This window comes from Leguminivora glycinivorella, chromosome 4, assembly GCF_023078275.1.
Source record: "Leguminivora glycinivorella isolate SPB_JAAS2020 chromosome 4, LegGlyc_1.1, whole genome shotgun sequence".
In the NCBI taxonomy this organism is placed as follows: domain Eukaryota; kingdom Metazoa; phylum Arthropoda; class Insecta; order Lepidoptera; family Tortricidae; genus Leguminivora; species Leguminivora glycinivorella.
Window position 1 is genome coordinate 10,113,477 of NC_062974.1, and position 21,470 is coordinate 10,134,946.

Genomic DNA, 21,470 nt, shown 5'->3' on the forward strand with positions numbered 1-21,470 from the left:
TTAAAATTGTGATATAAGGGTTCTGCAAAGAAAACTTGCACTTAAACTTTATGTCACTCTTAGGGACCATCCACACTCATAAGACGCATGTCTTGCGTCGCGCAACGGACGCCTCCGCCACGCCGCCTGAATGTAATTCAAAAAACGTCTCCTCAGTACATTTTGTATAGGAAGGACGTAAGACGCGCCCCCAGGCGGCGCGGCGCGCGCCACGCGACACGCAACGCCTAAGTGGGGACACTGCCTTATCCGTTATCTCATGGGGGAATCCACTTAAAATTAACGTGAGTCACGACTTATTTGAACTACAGCTACTAATGAAAGGACCTAGGCATATATCGGAGAGTAACACTTATTTAGAGTTAGATTATCACTTGAACTTGCATCGTGAATAAATGGAGCATGCCATAAAATCGTGACTCATGTTACTCTTGCCGCGGATTGACTCGAATCCGTTAAAAAATGTAGTGATAATAGTGTAAATTGGCCCAATCTATCCCCGTAGGCCTATAATGGTTAGAGTTTAATCACTTATCTATTTGGGTAAAGCATACGGCACATTCTGTCAGTGTGAGAATGAAGGATGTCTTATCCACGTTAAGAAGTGATAAAATTGTAATAAGCATCGCTACCCTGCTTGTGTGGTTTTGACTTCATGAAAATTGTCTGTTGAGACTGTCAATCTACAGTATCTACACAATTAAAACATGTAAAGAAATGACTACGTGAGTTATAGTTATAGTCGATCCGTCGACGTCCATAACATTTTTGCGGTTGACGGTTGTCGATATTTCTTTCTTTCTTCTTGACTGACAGGTGTCATGGACGTATCTCGATTTACCGAAAATGCTGTATTTGTTAAACCTATATTCATAATATTTCGGAAAAGTAATAGCAAATCAGATATTTAAGTTTTGTATCACACACAAACAAAATAAAATATATGCCTATGTACACGTGTTTATTATTTATTCATAGGAGATTTTATTCAAGATATATTATATTATATCATATATCTTGGAGAAGTTTCACAGATTGGCAGATAGGTAGGTACTTTTGCTCGCTTTACCTCATCCCAACCAATATACGAAAACTTTGTTTACCGAACGATTTGTTTCAATGCCACTCGTAAACCTTTCCAATAAATTCCACGCAAAAGTAAATTGTATCAATCCAAGTATGAATACGTTTGAATTATGGATCGAGTTTGAAACTGACTCAATTTGAAGCCAAAAAGCGAAGAATGATTTTACTATAATAAACCTGGACTGAATTTCCATATATGTATGAATGATCAAATTTCATATTTAAAGACCTTACGACTAACGATTCAACTGGTCTAGCCAAGATCACAAGCGAAACGCTTTGTCTCTTCTCTATCACTCTTCCATATGAGTGCGATTGTGGTAGTTGCGTTGCGTTTCGATAGCGTAAGCGCTAGTCACCTTGTCTAGACCCGTATTTACGATCCTGTATTGTAATACGGCTAGCCGTAATGTCATACGGTGGATTATACAATTTTTCTGCGACACATTTACCAATATGTCACCAATGTTTCACAGAAAACTGCATGAAGATCATTAAAGCAACTTGGAAATATTCATTTGTGGGCCCAAACGTGGCCCTAACACTCCACATTTTACGCCAAACACGTATAGGTATGGAGTTTATTCAAGAGTACAATAAAGTCTAAGAAGAATAACGTAGATTTTATGTAGGTATAAAACTGCTGGCCCTAAAATTTCGACTGTCTGTTGTTAACGGAACCCCCAACAATTGCGTATTTCTTTTACTACTGTTGTGATTTTTGCCATCCAAAATTGTAATTAGATGTTTGTGGGTAGTTAATATAAGATATATTAAACTTTAATAGTATTCGGTACTTGGCCGCCATCATAACTTTATTAAAAGAAACAAAGAGGGTAGTTATAAAAAGGCATTGATGGCGGGGAAGTTCCGTTGACGGGGCGCCGGCCGTTGGCGGCAGTTCTTTGTTACTCGTGCTAGTGTAAGGTAGTTATCGAAAACTGTGCAATTGAGTCCCCAGTTTTGTAAACTAGGTTAACAATTAATAGTGTTGATCAAATATAATAATTATCCTGAGGAGTCTTGAAGTTTCTTTACATATCAGAAGTGAGCGTGAGCCTGCGCTGCGAGCCATGGCTGACAAAAACCGTAAGTAATTCAGGATCTTATCTTATTTTAAAGCAATATGACGACTAAACAATTAATCGCAAGGGTAGGTATACGCACGAGGTTGGATTTGAGTTACATTCGGTTGAAGCAATTGTTTGTTGAGGCAGTAAAGTTCATAGAATCCTCGTAGAAGTGTGCTTATACCTATATGCGATAAATTGTAGTGTGTTGAGTGAGCTAACAGCCATGTAGGTGCGCTGTTTAGTTTGATTGTGGCCATGTAGGTGTGCTGCATATAACCTGACAGCCATGTAGGTGTGCTGTTTAGTTTGATTTTGGCCATGTAGGTGTGCTGCATATAACCTGACAGCCATGTAGGTGTGCTGTTTAGTTTGATTGTGGCCATGTAGGTGTGCTGCATATAACCTGACAGCCATGTAGGTGTGCTGTTTAGTTTGATTGTGGCCATGTAGGTGTGCTGCATATAACCTGACAGCCATGTAGGTGTGCTGTTTAGTTTGATTGTGGCCATGTAGGTGTGCTACATAATATAACCTGACAGCCATGTAGGTGTGCTGTTTAGTTTGATAGCGGCCATGTAGGTGTGCTGCATATTACGTAACAGCCATGTAGGTGTGCTGTCTAGTTTGATAGCGGCCATGTAGGTGTGCTGCATTATTATGTAACAGCCATGTAGGTGCGCTGTATAATATGACTGCGGCCATGTAGGTGTGCTGCATATAACCTGACAGACATGTAGGTGTGCTGTTTAGTTAGGTAGCGGCCATGTAGGTGTGCTGCATATAACCTAACAGCCATGTAGGTGCGCTGTTTAGTATGACTGCGGCCATGTAGGTGTGCTTGCACATAACTTAACAGCCTTGTAGGTGCGCTGTTTATTTTGACTGTGATTATGTAAGTGCTACATATAACTTAACCGCCATGTAGATGTGCTGTTTAGTTTGACGCCAAGTAGATAGAGTTGTCAAAGTTATGTCGAACGTAGTCAAATACTGTCAAATATTGTCAAATAGAGTCAAACTGATGTAAAACAATGTCAAACATTGTCAAACTTACGTCAAACATAGTCAAACATAGTCAAACACTGTACAACTAACGTCAAATTGTGTCAAACTGATGTTGATCAATGTAAAACATTGTTAAACTTACGTCAAACATAGTCAAACACTGTCAAACTAATGTCAAATAGTGTCAAACTGATGTTGAACAATGTCAAACATTGTCAAACTTACGTCAAACAATGTCAAACGTAGTCAAACACTGTCAGGCATTGTCAAATAGAGTCAAACTGATGTAAAACAATGTCAAACATTGTCAAACTTACGTCAAACAACGTCAAACATAGTCAAACACTGTAAAACTAACGTCAAATAGTGTCAAATTGATGTTGAACAATGTCAAACATTGTCAAACTTACGTCAAACAACGTCAAACATAGTCAAACACTGTCAAACTAATGTCTAATAGTGTCAAACTGATGTTGAACAATGTCAAACATTGTCAAACTTACGTCAAACAATGTTAAACGTAGTCAAACACTGTCAAACATTGTCAGATAGAGTCCAACTGATGTTAAACAATGTCAAACATTGTCAAACTTACGTCAAACAATGTCAAATGTAATTAAACACTGTCAAACATAGTCAGACATCGTTAAACGGATGTCAAATATTGTATAACTTATGTCAAACATAGTCAAACACTGTCAATCTATGTCAAGTAGTGCCAAACTAATGGCAAACAGTGTCAAACTTACGTCAAACCATGTCGAATGCAGTCAAACGAATGTCAAACACCATGAAATGAAGCCAGACTTTGACAATCATATGTCAAATTAATTTAAACTTTATAAACTGATGTCAAAGTTCACCAAAGTAGTGTCAGATCTTATCAAGGTAATATCAAAGCTTGTCAAAGTCTGCTAAATTACCCAAGACAAGTCAGAGAAAAGTTAAGGATTGCGCAATCCTGTCTAGTCAGTTCAAAATTACGCTAAAGTCTGTCGAAGTTTATAAAAAAGAGAAAAGGCAAGTTTTAAGGTCAGAAATATGAATTAAGGCGTAAAACGTCCCATTGGTGGGAGGCATGGTTTGAGATAAGAACATAAAATGCGCTTGAAATTTTTCAGATGATGAGAAAAGTTACACGCCGAAGCGGCCAAAGAAGAAGCGAAGGAGAAGAAATAGGTCCTCGTCATCAGAGGACGCTAATGTGACTTTCAAGAAGAGGAGCCGAAAGGGATTAACTGCAGATGAGTTGTTGAAGATAGTATCTACGCTTCAAGGTCTGCCAAGTAAGAACGCTTCTAATAATAACGTTGTCCCGGAGTTCGACCCTAACAACAAAGCTCAAGATGTTGAACGATGGCTAAAGAAGGTGAACGAGTGCGCCGAAATTTATTCATGGGATGAGAAGCAAAAAATTCACTACGCGCTGCAAAAGTTACGTGGGTTAGCCAAAAGTTGGTATGAATCTTTGCCATCGCTCAATTACTCGTGGGATATCTGGCAAAGTAAATTAATTAAAGCTTTCCCGAATGACGTGAATTATGGTAAACTATTAGATGAAATGTTAAACCGAAAATCTCGCACAGATGAAACTCTAAGAGACTATTTTTATGAGAAATTGGCATTACTGAGTCGGTGCGAGATTGTCGGTCGAAAGGCAGTTGATTGTATAATTTATGGGATTACGGATAGCTCAGTTAGGAACGGAGCCCAAGCTCTCAAATGTGAGGAACCAGAGGATCTCTTAAATTATTTAGCGTCACAACAGCCTTCACAGTCCAGAGACGCATCACGAGGTCCATTAGCATCAAACTCACTAAAGAGACGTGACTTTCGTAGTAACCTTTCTGGTAAGAGCACTACATTCAGTAGGGAGTAGACTCTACTTGCTTTAATTGCAACGAACGCGGTCATATCTACCAAAATTGTACGGAGCCCATTGTTAAGTGTAGCAAATGCTATAGGGTAGGGCACAATAGTGACAATTGCACCAAAAGACCACTACAAACCCAAATGCGCGAAGTCAACAACCCAAACAACCAGCCTACTGAGAAAAAGGTGCTAAAGGTAGTTTTAGATGTAGACAATTCTCTATTGGAAGGGATTGAAACAAGACCGAATTACGAAACGAAAACGCCTTTAGATCATACAGACCAAACAAGTCCTCTTTGCGATATTATAGATTATGATGATTCTGTAAATGAAAAGTATTTCAAAAATATTTGCGTTAATGGTCAAATGATAGACGCGTATATTGACTTCGGGTGCGCGCGTAGTCTAATTCGGAGTACAGATGCGACTACTCTGGGATTGACTAGCAATAATAGTACGCCGTTGCTGACTTTGAGAGGTTTCGGACATGGTGCAGTCTCCCCGAAATACAATGCTACCATAAATGTCCGAATCGATGAGGTTGAAACAGAGCTGGATGTTTTGGTTGTTGATGACACGTATTTAGATAGCCCTCTTATGATAGGACGGAATTTTACGGAGAAACCATTTGTAACGGCACTGAAGAGAGGTGAACAGTTGTTCCTTTATCATACTCCCACCGACATTTCCGTGCAAACAAATGAGACCATTAGCCTGTACGTCTCTAAAGATGTTACAGTAGTGAAAGGAGGTTTAGTGGAGGTATATACGAAGGAAACTTATACTGGCAATGTTTACTCGAACGGAGGCACTAGGTTATGCCCTAATCAAGAATATCATCTACATCAGGGTTGTTACGAGGTCAATGAGGGTAGGGCGGTAGTGTTTATAACTTCATTAACGAAGGCCCCGCTTAGCTTCAAGGCAGGGACGTTAATAGCGAGAGTCAATCCAATAGCAGAAGTCAAGACTCTGGCCGTACAAGCCGAACAATACGAAAGAGAGGATAACCCGATAGACAGGTCCGAAATTAAAATAGGCGAAAGGATCGATGAGGAAACCCGCGATAGATTGCATCAGCTTCTCCAAAAATACAGAAGTTGTTTTGCTAAAAACCTTAACGAATTAGGGTGTACTAAGGACGCTGTTATGAACATAGAGTTACATGATAAGACGCCTGTGGTGTATAGACCATACCGACTGTCGCATGTTGAACGTAAAAAGGTGAGGGATATTGTCGATGAATTGGTGACAAATGATATAGCACAGGAATCCAACTCTAATTACGCGAGTCCTATATTGTTGGTTCAGAAAAAGAACGGGGAGTCTCGGCTCTGTGTTGATTACAGAGCCCTTAACAATAAAACCATCAAAGACAAATATCCCTTACCTCTAATTGACGACCAGCTGTCAAATTTAAGTGGGAACAAATATTTTATCACGCTGGATTTAGCATCCGGCTACTACCAAATCCCAGTAGGAGAAGAAAGCCGGCATTTGACAGCGTTTGTCACCCCGGACGGGCATTATGAATTTAAAAGGATGCCCTTCGGATTGGCAAACGCGCCTGCTGTATTTCAAAAAATGATGAACGGATTGTTAGGTGCGCGTAGATTTAAAAGTGCCCTGGCATATATGGATGACCTTCTCATTCCTTCGTCATCAATTGATGAAGGATTTGAAAGATTGGAGGAAGTACTAAAATTGATAAGGGATGCTGGTCTAACCCTCAAACTGTCAAAATGCAGTTTTTTTGATACGAGCATAGAATATTTAGGATACGAAATCTCTGCCGAGGGTATAAGACCAAGTGAAAGGAAGATTATGGCGGTGCAGAATTTTCCGGTACCTCGTAATGTTCATGAGGTCCGGCAATTCCTAGGCTTAGCGAGCTATTTTCGCCGCTTTGTGAAAGGGTTCGGTGAAATTGCTAGGCCTCTGACCATACTGCTTAAAAAGGATATACAGTGGCAGTGGGGTGGCGATGAAGTTAAGTCATTTGAGACGTTAAAGGAGTGCTTGGTTAAACGCCCCCTGCTGGCACTGTATAATCCGGAACTTGACACTGAGGTACACACTGATGCTAGCTCACTAGGATTAGGCGGCATACTAATGCAATGGCAGTTGAGTCCCAGAGTGTTGAAGCCTGTCGCGTACTTCAGCCGACGGACCACGCCAGAGGAACGTCATTTTCACTCTTATGAGTTGGAGACTTTGGCTGTGGTCTGTACGTTGAAAAAGTTTCGACCGTATCTTCTGGGGCTTAACTTCACTGTATACACGGACTGTAATGCACTCCGGACCACCCTCACAAAGCGTGACTTAATTCCGAGGATTGCACGCTGGTGGTTGACTATAAGTGAATATAATTTTAATATTGAATACCGACCGGGATGTCGGATGGCTCATGTGGACGCACTGAGCCGCAATCCTCCGAAGGATTGTGGTCCAATGCCAGCAATGAATGTCTTACATATAAATACTGACAATTGGATTTTGACACTACAAATGGCCGACACTAAGTTAGAGAGGATTTTTAAGATTTTAAAACCGGGCTTAGATAGGGAGGTCTCTGACGTTAAAAACCACTTCGTTGTTAAGAACCACGCGTTGCATAGGAAAACTGAAGATGGCTTGAGATTAGTAGTCCCGAAAGACGCTAGGTGGCAGATCTGTAGGGCAAACCACGATGATGTAGGTCACTTCGGTTATGCTAAAACGTTGGAACGCGTACAGAGCCACTACTGGTTCCCTAAACTAAGACGCTTTGTCAAAAAAATATGTAGCGGCTTGTATCGACTGTGCGTACAATAAAGATAACGCAGCTCGTACTAGTACTGGCTATTTGCACCCGATAGAAAAAGTAGCACAACCATTTCACACCTTGCATCTGGACCATTTGGGACCATTTGTTAAGAGCAAAGCAGGCAACAGCTACATTCTAACGATAGTAGACGGTTTTACAAAATATGTCTTTGCCAGACCAGTCAAAGACACGAAAACAAAAAACGTAATCAAAGTACTAGATAGTCTGTTTAACGATTTTATGATTCCGAGAAGAATTATATCGGATCGTGGGACCGCGTTTACTTCGGGCCAATTCAAAGACTTCTGTGTTAACAAAGGTATCAAACATGTACTTAACGCAGTTGCTTGTCCTAGGGCAAATGGGCAGGCCGAGAGGTACAACCAAACTATTATTACGGCCCTGGCGACACAGAACTTCGAAAATAATGAACGTGATTGGGACAAGCAACTGGGTCAAGTACAGTGGGGTATTAATAATACCGTTAATGCTACGACAAAAGGAGTGCATCGGAATTACTCTTCGGGGTTAAATCGAACTGCCCTATTGATAACAAGTTATCAACGGACAATGACGTGGTAGTGAGTCCTGACGGCATGACGTCGACTGTAACTGACGGAGATACTGGCAACGATGAGGCGCCTTCCTTTTGCTCCCCTTTAAGAAATGAAGTCTTGAATGAGAGTCAGGGAATCAGTGCGCCTCCTTGTGTTAGTGTTTCTGATAATATAGACGAGTCTGGCCTCCCATCAACAGAGACTGATGGGAGGATGGATGAAATCAGAGAAAGGGCTTCTCTGAATATTCGACATAGTCAACAAAAACAAAAAGAGTTGTATGACTTAAAGAAAGCACCAGCGGTTACGTATTCTGTCGGTGACTTAGTAAAAATTACGAAGACCAGTTTTTATAACAATGGGAAAAGTAAAAAACTTTTGCCCAAGTTTATTGGCCCATATAAAGTTACATGTTGCCTAGGTAATGATCGTTACAGAATCACCAACGTTCCTGGGTTTGATGCTAAAAAATATGACAGCGTTGTAGCTGCTGATAGAATGCGTCCTTGGATCAGTGTTCAGGCGCTGCAAATAAACGAGTCATCTGGTTCTGAGTCACCGGACTCGGACGAGTCTAACTCAGATTAGAAACCTATACTATGTCCCAAACCTATGTTATGTCATAATCACAATTAGATTATAAATACCTACTACTGTATAATTATATTAATAAATGATGTATTCAGTAGCCATATATGTTGAAATCTATATCTTGTTTAGAGATTAATTGTATTTTTGTGTCCTCGCATCCTGTATTAATAATTATACTAGAGTCAAGAGATAATATAGATACTATAGATAATAGATAATATAGATTAATAGATAATATAGATTAATAGATAATATAGATAATAGATAATATAGATTAATAGATAATATAGATACTCTTACCTAAAGAGTGTTGTGATTTCGCGTGCTCCGGAGATAGCACGCAGTCGGATGACCGAGTGTTGTGATTTTTGCCATCCAAAATTGTAATTAGATGTTTGTGGGTAGTTAATATAAGATATATTAAACTTTAATAGTATTCGGTACTTGGCCGCCATCATAACTTTATTAAAAGAAACAAAGAGGGTAGTTATAAAAAGGCATTGATGGCGGGGAAGTTCCGTTGACGGGGCGCCGGCCGTTGGCGGCAGTTCTTTGTTACTCGTGCTAGTGTAAGGTAGTTATCGAAAACTGTGCAATTGAGTCCCCAGTTTTGTAAACTAGGTTAACAATTAATAGTGTTGATCAAATATAATAATTATCCTGAGGAGTCTTGAAGTTTCTTTACACTACCCACCCAGATCTTAAACTACGTCCGCCACTCGACCGAATGTTATGTATGGTCAGTGAAATTGAACTCTGACCCACAGGTGGACTACAATAAGTAGTATGGATTCCGATTCAATTTCACTTAAGTGTACCTACGCCAAAACTTAAAAAAGAGAAGTATGTTTTTAGCTAGGGCCTATCAGTTACTACGGCCCTGACATTTTATTGACAGGCGAACTGATCGTCAGTGGGTCGCTTAAGCCTACATATCAAAGTATATGTATCTTAAGCAGAAATCGGATTTTTGTGCGACATCTCATATTAAAAGTGATCCAAATGACGTAAGTCACTAAGAATGTCGCAAATCCGTCCAATCTCTGATCTTAAGACATCTACCATAATTATAAGTAGGAAAGATGAATGATAAGCTGATAACTTACCAATCCCATTGATAAGCAAGCACGGAAGAATGAGGTTAAACACGTAGAACATGGGTCGTCTCCTCAGTTTGATGATGTACGTGATGTCAGGGTACGGTTCCACGCAACAGGAGTAGTATTTCATGTGCTTGTTGGCATCGAAGCTCACCAGATCGAACTCCCCGTTTGTCTGATAGTTCGTTGTGTCGCCTTCGTCGAATTGTTTTATTAAGTCCAACTGTGAAGAAAGGTTGTTGTTAATTTCAGGAACATGACAAAGATTCTTTTTACGAGAGAATCTCAAAAGAAGACTTTATTTAGAATCGACCGCAGTCATTATTTATGTCCTAATTGCGTTAAAGGTATTGAACCAGTGATACACTCGAAACGTAAGAAAGCAATCTAGAACATCCGGATAGAATATATCATTTCATAACATCAAAGACACTAAGTTAGATAAATTAGGTACATACGTATACTTTATTACTCTTCTTCTTTATAATAAGTAAGTTGCACTTGCAACTAAGTTTCTGATTCAGTTCAAGTCTTTCTGTGACTTGATTTTATTTTAACCATATGTAGCATTAATTATTAAAGTTTTTAAAGATTATTCTATGTAGGTATTTAATTTAATTTTGAAATACCAAATTTACGCAAAAGACCTATATGTTTTGTAAAGTATAATTATATCAGACTATTTATATCACATAGATTTGTACGGATTTGAATATGCCTAAACGACAACTTAATCTACCTGCTTATATGAGATTTAGTACAAATCGAAACGGATTTGTGTACTAAATGCATACTAAATGTCAGCTGTTACCTACTTACTTAGTTACTTAGTCCCGAAATAAATTATTGAGTTTAATGATCTTCTATAGATTTGAGTTAGTGTGTTTATAAACGATATATTATCGATACCATCATCCTCCTTGCGTTATCCCGGCATTTTCCACGGCTCATGGGAGCCTGGGGTCCGCTTTGACAACTAATCCCAAGATTTGGCGTAGGCACTAGTTTTTACGAAAGCTACTGCCATCTAACCTCCCAACCCGAAGGGTAAACTAGACCTTATTGGAATTAGTCCGGTTTCCTCACGATTTTTCCTTCACCTAAAGCGACTGGCAAATATCAAAGGACATTTCGCACATAAATTCCGAAAAACTCATTGGTGCGAGCCGGGGTTCGAACCCGCGACCTCCGGAACGAAAGTCGCACGTACTTCACGCTAAGCTACCAGCGCTTATATCGATACCATTAAAACGTAATTATTCATGATCATCAACTTGTTCATCATCAACAAGATTTCTTATGTTTAAGAAGTTAAAGGTCAGATAAGAACCTTGAAAAATCTGATTTTAAAAGACGCGCGTATCAACACAAATTAAAATTTGTAGTCAGTAAGTCATTTCTCTCTGTTATAGTAATTTAGCTAAAAGGTTTTTGCCAAATTATCTCTTAACGACGGAATCCTTTCAGTCATTTATTTTTATTAAAAAGGTACTGTAAGTAATTATCTTATTTTTGTATGCCGTAATGATGCGCAACATTAAAGACACAAAATATTAATTCAGTTTGAAAAGACATAATTCAGGTAGCTGTTCTTTTATGATGAATAAATGGCGTACTCCTGAGTAGGGAGGCCGTACTTTGGGTTGTACGCACACCAAGTAAGTGTTATTTTGTGAAACACTTAGGTTTTACCTTTGGTGTAAAAAAGAGAACTCAAAAGGTAACAAAATCTTTTTATATTTTTATAAGTGACATTTATCCAAGAATAGTAGATTTATTACGAAGGTTTAAGACATTGACCCTACCTATCTATTGTCTGATAAATGCAGGTTTTACACCCACGTTTTTTGGAGACAGTTTTATGAGATATCTAATAGAATACGAAATAGGCAGTAAGAAAACACTATCATATTATCTAATATTTTGTTCTTCGCTTAGACTCTAGTACCTACAGGAACAAGGTAAAGTAGCCACCCAAAATAAAAGTCTAAAATTTATGAATTAATTACTTATGTCCGGCAAGTTAAAATACCTCCTCGATGTTATTTAACATCCCTGCTCCCTAACAAGATCCCTGAGAGGAAGTGTCGTTTCCTGGGTTATCTGGACTCCATATTATGAAAACAAATGCGTGAACCTTATTTTAATAAATCCCAATTTTCGTTGTCTTATATTTTTTCAGTTCATTATTCAGCAAAAGCATGCGTTTAAAAATTTCATCAAATTTTATATTTTGTCGTTCAGTAGATAAAAGGCGCGACGGACCAGTGCCTAGGTATCCAACTATATTCTTACATACCTTAAAAGTCAGGTCAAGTCAATTCCAAAGTGAGAATTCTGATTTAAAAGTCAGATGGCAGCGCTGAGAAGTAATTTAAACCCTGAAGAATATTTACACGTGAATATTTTATGTGCCATAACATAAATCCTTTTAGAAATGTAGTAGGCAGTAACTATTTTTAAGAACATGCGAAAGCATGTTAAGGTTTGACTAGGGAGACACGAAAAGTATTTTATCGCGATATTGTATTGTAGTAGCAGTAATGTAAGAGCTTTAGTTAGCATAAATCCTTTTTCGATAGGATGAAAAGGAAAATGTGACACGCTAGTGAGCCGTGCCAGCAAATCGGCTTATCGCGGCGTCGATGTTGTGAAAGCTAACATTTAGTGCCAATAGAAGTAACATTCAAAGTGATATCGGAATCCTAATCCTATGAAGAAACTTTAGAAAAGTTGCTGAGATATTTTATTTTTAGAAATGTAAGATACACCTACGCGCCCCCACACGGTAACAGTCGAAGTTACGCTCTTATTTTACGCTATATAAAACAACTTGGGATTTGTATATAAATCTACATTGTAACTACATGACATGAGGGCGATTAAAAGTTTTTCTACCAAATATATACTTTAGCAGCGTAATGGTGCGATATTCTAAATAATAACACTACTTACTTTACAAAAACTAACATTGAATAAAAATACCAGGTTATAATACAATTAAAGAACTTACTACGCTTAAACTACATAGTTAGGTAAATGTTACATCAAATATTAAGTTTCAGTGCCACCGTGACACGTCCCTTTTGAGCTTCACATCACCACATCACTCGAATTCCACGCGGATTACTGGTTACCCTTTGATGTAAATAAATATGAATGTCAGAGTTTCCATCTGTTAAACACACATCACACCGTCCGAGTAAGCAAAAATTTTAAAAAAATATTTGAATAAAGTGCCGCACAAAATTGCTATGCATATGAAATTAATTTGATAACTCGCTATATACATAGAATTACCAGAGGCATGTATTTAACTTTATACACAAGATCTTGATTTGATGCCTGTTGATTTGATATGTTATGCACAGCATAGGTACTGATACTATGCATAGTTTAGTAATATATGAGTAATTTAGTTTATTTAGTTGATATAGTAATTTGTAGACGTGGCCTAGACACCTTTATGGGTGACTGGCTGGAAAAAGCATAACAGAGGGAGTTGTGGAGCTCAGCGGTGGGACACTATAGCATGAAAAAAGAAATATTTTAATCAACACGATGTTTTTGGATTAAAATCAGTCTTGACCGAAAAACTCCTATGGCTAAAACTCGAGCTCACATGGCAAATATATATAATATAATCATTGGAGTGTAACGCTGGCCATCTACATATAGTTTGTAATTTGAATTTTAAGTGTCAAGGCTAGTGTTCCCTTTGCCTGTCACTCTCGACAGCATTTTTTTTTCGTGTAAACATGTCACATGAAAATTACTGACCGTAAAATTCCTCCATGCATAGGCATATGCGGCAGTAAATAATATAGAAATATACAGCGATATATCAAAACAATACACGATTTTCTAAGTGCGAATAAATTCCAGCTTGCATATGAGTTACTAAGTAAGTTATGGTTCCATTTTAGAATTATTTTATTGGCCTATTGTACATTGTTCGACTAGGTTAACCTTTGAAAAAATTCAATTTTATAAAAACATAAAGAGTTTACTTTTTGCCAATTAGGTAAGTAAAAAATCTAAGTATAACATAAACGTATGATGAATTTATATCTAATCTATTGATATTGTTAATATTTTACACTGATATATGTTATTTTAAATTATCACGGCAGCACCTATTAGGGTTTCTATTAAACCCTTTATAAATAAATAAATAAATAAATAAATAAATATTGGGGACACCTTACACAGATCAACTTAGCCCCAAACTAAGCAAAGCTTGTACTATGGGTGCTAAGCGACGATATACATACTTAAATAGATAAATACATACTTATATACATAGAAAACATCCATGACTCAGGAACAAATATCAGTGCTCATCACACAAATAAATGCCCTTACCGGGATTCGAACCCAGGACCGCGGCTTAGCAGGCAGGGTCACTACCGACTGAGCCAGACCGGTCGTCAAAGGGCACCGGTCTCAAAAAAGACCACCCTGTATGACTATCTTTTTGTATTTTTTTCTTGTAGAGAATTTTTAGTACTACAGGATGGCGATGAGGTTTGAACTCACGATTTTTTTGAGTCTTGCCCGTTAAAGGGTTAAGACTAAAAAACCCTAAAACCCCGTAATAATTATTTCAATTACCATACATGATTACATTTATTTAATACATGCTGGACAGTACATAACCCTCAGACTAGGGTCACTGTTTATTTTCTGCGGAAAAATGAAAAAAATGTAGGCAAACACGCGGCCTATTATATTCACAAGGAGCTCTTTCGCTGCAGGGCTGACGGATAACAAAAACTTTCTATCTTACATTTTTGATGATAAACTCTCCTTTCATAGGCTTTTAATTTTTTTTATTAATTTTGCTAACCCACTTTTCGAAGATATTGTAGAAGATAAACCTTTACTAAAAATAGAATTAAATTGTTCAATCATACTTTGGTTGTAGATAGCAAACAAATATTATGGATCTCCGAATGTTAATAATTGGTCTCTCTAGCCGATATTTGCTACATAATTAGATCATTAATGTTAACTTAGTTTTTGAATAATCCCAAACTGTAATCAAAGGTAGATGTAAACTTAATCAAGCAAAAGGTTAAATGGCAGCCTGCGTAGTTCAGAAACTTATTTGCTTGATTTCATCCACACATCTACGTAAGCCACCCTTATTCCTGCACTTTAGATGTAAATGGCGGCCTTGACTTTCGTTACGATCCGCCAGGTGGCTTTGTCTGATACACGTGGTGTTCTTTAGGGCACAAGTTTAGATTCGGATCACGATCACACGCGTCACACGTGTGACACCTACGCAATGCACCTTTGATTATATTGTTTACAGATGTTCACAGTTCTTAAGGAGATCAAAAAAATCCGCTTTTATAAAATATCATAAACTAAAAAAATTGTGACCAAGTTCACCTATGGCCGAGTCGGAAATCGAACCCGGGCCTTCAGCTTACGCGGCTAACGTCTTTATCACTAGTCCACACGACCACCGTGGCCGACAATCGTCGATAATTAAGGTATCTGGGGTAGGTACCTACTTTAGCCCTGTAAGGCTATAGGCGTCATCGATTGCATGCTTGCATTAACTGGCGAAAGTTACTTTTTTGCTGATCATTCGTCCAAATTAGTCTGACTTACGTTTTATATTTAACCCGACGTTTCGGACATCCCGTCCCGTTCCCCGTCCCGTCCCGTCCCGTTAGTCCCGTTTTAATTTAATAATATGAGTGAAGATCGTGTTAGTTTAAATCAATATACAAATTAGTCTGCTTTGGAATTTTCGAATCAGAAGTAGGTAAGTAAGTACCTAATGTACCGCAAACTCTTCCGGACGAAGGTTTTTCGTGGTAAACTTTTACCGAATCTCAGCGGCTCAAGTTTTCTTCATTCATCATTCGACTGACGTATGTACGCGTCATGGGCATGCTTGTCAGGCTCACATGGCAAAAATAATTTATGATTACAGTTTTAATTCGTTATTATTTTGCGTGATTCGCGATCAATTCAATATATATGAAATTTAATATTGAACAAAATAACAGTTAAATAATTGGATGATTTTGTGTCACTGCATACCTATGCATAATGATTATAATGAATAATAACAAATTTGTATTGAAATAAACAGTAAAAACCCAAATTGTACAATTCTTTTATAAAAGTAGGTAAGTACATGTCAATGTTGCCGAATTTTATATTTCTAGACTAAAAAATAACAGCATCATGTATATCAACGTAACCACAAAAAATGTGTACATAAATAAACGTAAGTACTCTGCTTTTTTTTCTACTCTCAAAACAAATATGACTATTGGCAACGCCATATCATATTTGTGCAGTGCTCCGTGAAATTAGGAATTTATCCATAAAAATCTGTAGACATTTGCATTTGGCTGTCGCCAAAATTGTTCAATTTCAAAAATGACTACGACGAACGACGTCAATTTTTTTTTGACAAGATTGATTTTTTACATACTCCAATACCTAGTCGACTATTCCTCGGTAATAGGTAGTCCATATTCAATATAATCTGACCAAACATTATAAAATACAATTGTCAATTGGGTTGGAATGCACATAAAAAACGTGTTACAACACAAGTAAAATAAAACAAATAGGTTTAAAACCCTGAAAGATGAATTAACGATAAAGTGATAAATGAAAGCTGCGCTTAAAAATATTATCCACGAATATTTTCAGACGGCGCTTTAATATGAAAATTAATAATAGGCATTGTTTTCGACGCCCTTTTCATTTTGAGGTTAAAATTTCATACGAAGTATCAATATCAGGGAGCAATTAGCACTGTGCACGATTTTAAACATAAATATCAATAGCATACAGATTACTTACTAGACAAATTAAATATGAAAAGTCATGTTTTTATTTTTTGTCAATATCTTATGATAGGTCTGTTCAAGTGTTCACCCGACGTTGACTTAATAACAAATTAAGCTAAAACAAATATTGTGCATAAATACTTTTAATGTTCGTAGTAAAGTACCGTAATGCCCAATGGCACCCCTTCTGACAAATTTATTGACAATGACTAAAAATTTGAAAGTGTAATCTAATGTATAGAACTGGTACTCGTACTTGTGCCCAAATACGGAGAAATTGAATCTATTGGTATGTCTAACCTAACAGTTTTGACTTTACCGCTACTTTTTATAACTCAGTTTTATTTCAATTTCATACTCATTTCACTGAACAATTCTAGTATAATATGTAGTAGTTAAAGCGTTATCATTTAGTTTTGCGCAACTGTAGTATTATGCAGGATTAAAATAATATTTTCCAAGAAAATCATAGCGCTCGGCCACGCGATTCACCGCAGAGGAAGGCAGAGATTTACTGCCAGCATTAATGTCCTCGTATCGCGGTATTTCTAATTTACTTACAGCTTCTTAGAAATTAGAGTTTCAACAATATTTCTTCTCAGGCGTAATAACGAAAAGTCACGAGGTAAATTGCGTCACTTAGTGTAAGTTCGTTTTTTAAATCTATCTTCTAAACATAACATTTTAGAATTTTTACAACCCACTTTTTCCAAAGTATGATTACCGAACTTAGAACAGTTATAAGTAAATATATAATGTAGACTGATTCAATATATAGTAATATTGTTTCAAAAGCCTGTCTACGTGTACAGGTTATTATGATTACGCATATTTTAGACAATGTACATTAATAAAGTAATACCAAAATCGGACAAGCTATTTATGTTTAAAATTTTTTTTTAATTTAATAACATATGGTATCATATTTTTTTGCGAATTCCTAAGTACCTATTTAAATGCACATTTACATAAGGTACCTACCTGCAGTAACTTATGATCAAGTAACCGGTCGCTAGGACATCTAATGAGTAGTTCTTTAGCCACTGTTTGATTATTGCATGTAAAATTAACGGAGATATGACGTGCAATATGAATGCCTGCTATCATTCATCATAACACCAGAAATCAGTTAGAGTAGTTTGTACAAATTTACTGCACCACTTCACCCGGCAAAAATAAATGTCATTGCAAAACCTTTTACCCCGTCTAAATGAGGACAGCTTTTGTTCATGCATATTTGAAACAAATGAGGAAAATATTTTGAATGTAAAATTTACCTCTTCAGGTATCCCGCTAAGCCTCCGTTTTGTTGTTTTACTTCACAAAACTCTGTTAAAAATATCCTTTCTTTCGTAATTAAAAATGTAAGGTAACACCATCCTCGGTATTAAGTGCCATCTCGTGATTAAAAGTACCGGACACAGCCTATTAGATGATGAAATCAGAGCTGTTAAACGATATCTTTAACGATTATTTATTTCTCCTGGTGAAAATGTATTACAAGTATTATGTCAATTTTATGAAGAGCCTCGACTAAAGTAACGGTAAATGATCCGCATTGATGCGAAATCGTAATATTGGAGTATAATGTTCGTTTTTCCATATACGACAGCAAAGATTTTTGCTTCGAATTAATTGTATGTAAGTATTTTTTACTGGTAGTAAATACCTACCTAAGAATAGTTAAAAATCGATTACTTTCTAACTAACAATCCGATATAATGTAAAGTTTCTCGGATACTGTACGCTCACTGACACGTGTATAGATGGCTTGCTATGACCCAGGCCTGTCACATCAGCAGAGTGACGAACGATCACTTTCTTGCTGATTATAAATGTATGGGTAGGTTCTCTCTTACTCAAAATAAAAATACCTGAAAACCATCGTAGGTCCACGACGCCCACTTCATGGTACACAGCTGTACGTCAAACAGGAAGTGTTCGACGTTGATGTCACACACGGACACATATGTAGATTACGTGACTCAGCCACGTCACTTCACCCGTGTGACGGACTATCACGTTCGTGTTGACCACATTATGTTCATCTATGACTTATATTTAAAAGTGAAAAAAATACCTGAAAACTATCGTAGGTCCACGACGCCCACTTCATGGTACACAACTGTACGTCAAACAGGAAGTGTTCGACGTTGATGTCACATACGGACACATAGATTACGTGACTCAGCCACGTTACTTCACCCGTGTGACGGACTATCACGTTCGTGTTGACCACATTATGTTCATCTATTTTGACGACCGGTCTGGCGCAGTCGGTAGTGACCCTGCCTGCTGCGCCGCGGTCCCGGGTTCGAATCCCGGTAAGGGCATTTATTTGTGTGATGAGCACAGATATTTGTTTCTGAGTCATGGATGTTTTCTATGTATATAAGTATTTATATATTATATATATCGTTGTCTGAGAACCCATACACAGTAACACAAGCCTTCTTGAGCTTACCGTGGGCCTCAGTCAATCTGTGTAAGAATGTCCTATAATATTTATTTATTTATTTTATTATTTATCTATGACTTATATTTAAAAGTGAAATAAGTAGTCACTTCACCCGTGTGACGAACGTTCTTATTCGTACCGGCCATATTCTTGTCCCTTATACTCTTCACCTAGGCCTTACTTCACCTATGCTTAAATGTGAAATATGTACCTGGAAACCGTCGTAAGTCCACGACGCCCACTTCATGGTACACAGCTGCACGTCAAACGGGAACTGTTCGACGTTGATGTCACACACGGAGACATAGATGCCGTGACTCAGCCACGTCACTTCGCCCGTGTGACGAACTATCACGTTCGTGTTGATTACCGCGGAACGGTAGTTTGGGTCGGCGCTGAAAAATTAACACAGGAATTAATATTTATAGTATGTAATTACTAAATACGAAGCGCTGGTAGCCTAGCGGCAGGTAAGTGCGACTTTCGTTCCGGAGGTCGCGGGTTCGAACCCCGGCTCGCATCAAAGAGTTTTCCGGAATTTATGTGCGAAATGTCATTTGATATTTGCCAGTCGCTTTTCGGTGAAGGAAAACATCGTTAGGAAACCGGACTAATATGGTCTAGTTTACCTTTCGGATTGGCAGGTCAGGGTGGCTAGCCGAATGGCATTTCTGCGACGCAAAACGAAAACGAAACGCCACGAAAGGTAGTCTGGCTCTGTCGCGCCAATACGCAAGAGCTAAAGAGATAGATACATATCTACGAGCGTTTCGTTTCGTGAGCGTTTGTGCCATTCGGCTACGTACCCAGATGGCAGTCGCTTTCATAAATACTTGTGCCTACGCCAATTCTTGGGATTAGTTGTCAAAGCGGACCCCAGGCTCCCATGAGCAGTGACAAATGCTGGGATAACGCAAGGAGGATGATGATGAGTATGATTTAAGTTAGTTCATTCTATTCTAACTTCAGTATGGTAAGTGAATACGAGTATTTTTTCCATGCCCATATATCCCTGATATAACCCAGCAACCATCAAATCAAGAGTGAACACTGAACAGGCATCTTCTGGGCGAGCTCACTCCATCGTAGGCCACGTCTTTGCCTTGGCTTGTCTGTGGCTAAGAGTAAGCCCATTTATAATAAAAAAAATATTTATATTAAATATAACAATTTACAGACATATTAACATTATTAACGTATGTAAATAAAATGTTTAAATGTTGATATTCCAATTAGACATCTGTCTTAAAAAATACGTAGGTAGTAGGTACCTATACAATGAAACCAAATTATTTTTCTTCAAGCCGACTCAAAGAGCAGAAGTAGGCGTTACACAAAAATCATTATTAAGTAATTAAATAAACTCACAACATTATTTATATTACCATCATTGTTATTAATGTTGTCCTTTGATGGTGGCAGAGCAAACAAACCAAATTAAAGCTTGTTTAATTTTCAATTTTAGTAGATTTCTGCACAATGTTGTTTGTCGTAATTAAAAAAAAAACGGCCATGTGCGAGTCGGACTCGCCCATGGAGGGTTCCGTATCCATCCAAACTTTCAAAAGGTAAAATAATTGAATGTTTCCATTATATAACTCTAAAGACGTGTGGAAATTATAAATTGTAGGTACTAATGAGCATTAGCGCCAGCGACTGGTTTTTCAGGGATAAAATAAGAGAAGTTTTTGTCAATAACAAAAAAGTTTTCAAGATTCCAGACACGATTTTATTTTTTCCTGTAAAATTTACCATAAAACTAATATTCCGTAAAATTTTCATTATTTTTTCGTTGGTAAACTTCGGAGATAAGGGGGAAGGGACGGTATTTTTTTTGTACATTTTCTTTCAAAATTATTTTTTTTCCACAAAAAAAATGAAAAACAGTTTTGATACGTACAATTTGAGCTCCTCCTAACGATACTACATTTGACCTAGTAACTTGACATTTATAGTTTGCCACCCTTTTTTGCTATTTTATACAAAATAATATTTTTAATTTGTAGAAGTTAACAATGTTCATAAAACTACTAGTAATTTATCTAAAATCGCTGTCAATAGAAATTGTCAACAATGTAAACAAACCATTATATAA

General features: G+C 37.5%; 1 protein-coding gene across 4 annotated transcripts in view; it reads right to left on the minus strand.

Moving 5' to 3' along the window:
* Positions 1-21,470, minus strand: part of LOC125225225 (neuronal acetylcholine receptor subunit alpha-10-like) — a 111,504-nt gene that overhangs the window by 53,087 nt on the left and 36,947 nt on the right. For all 4 annotated transcript variants that reach the window (XM_048128832.1, XM_048128831.1, XM_048128834.1 and 1 more), the window contains exons 4-5: positions 19,587-19,770; positions 10,097-10,313 (exon numbers count right to left, since the gene is read on the minus strand). In XM_048128832.1, the coding sequence (XP_047984789.1) occupies positions 10,097-10,313; positions 19,587-19,770 (401 nt within the window). The remainder of the gene's footprint in view (positions 1-10,096; positions 10,314-19,586; positions 19,771-21,470) is intronic.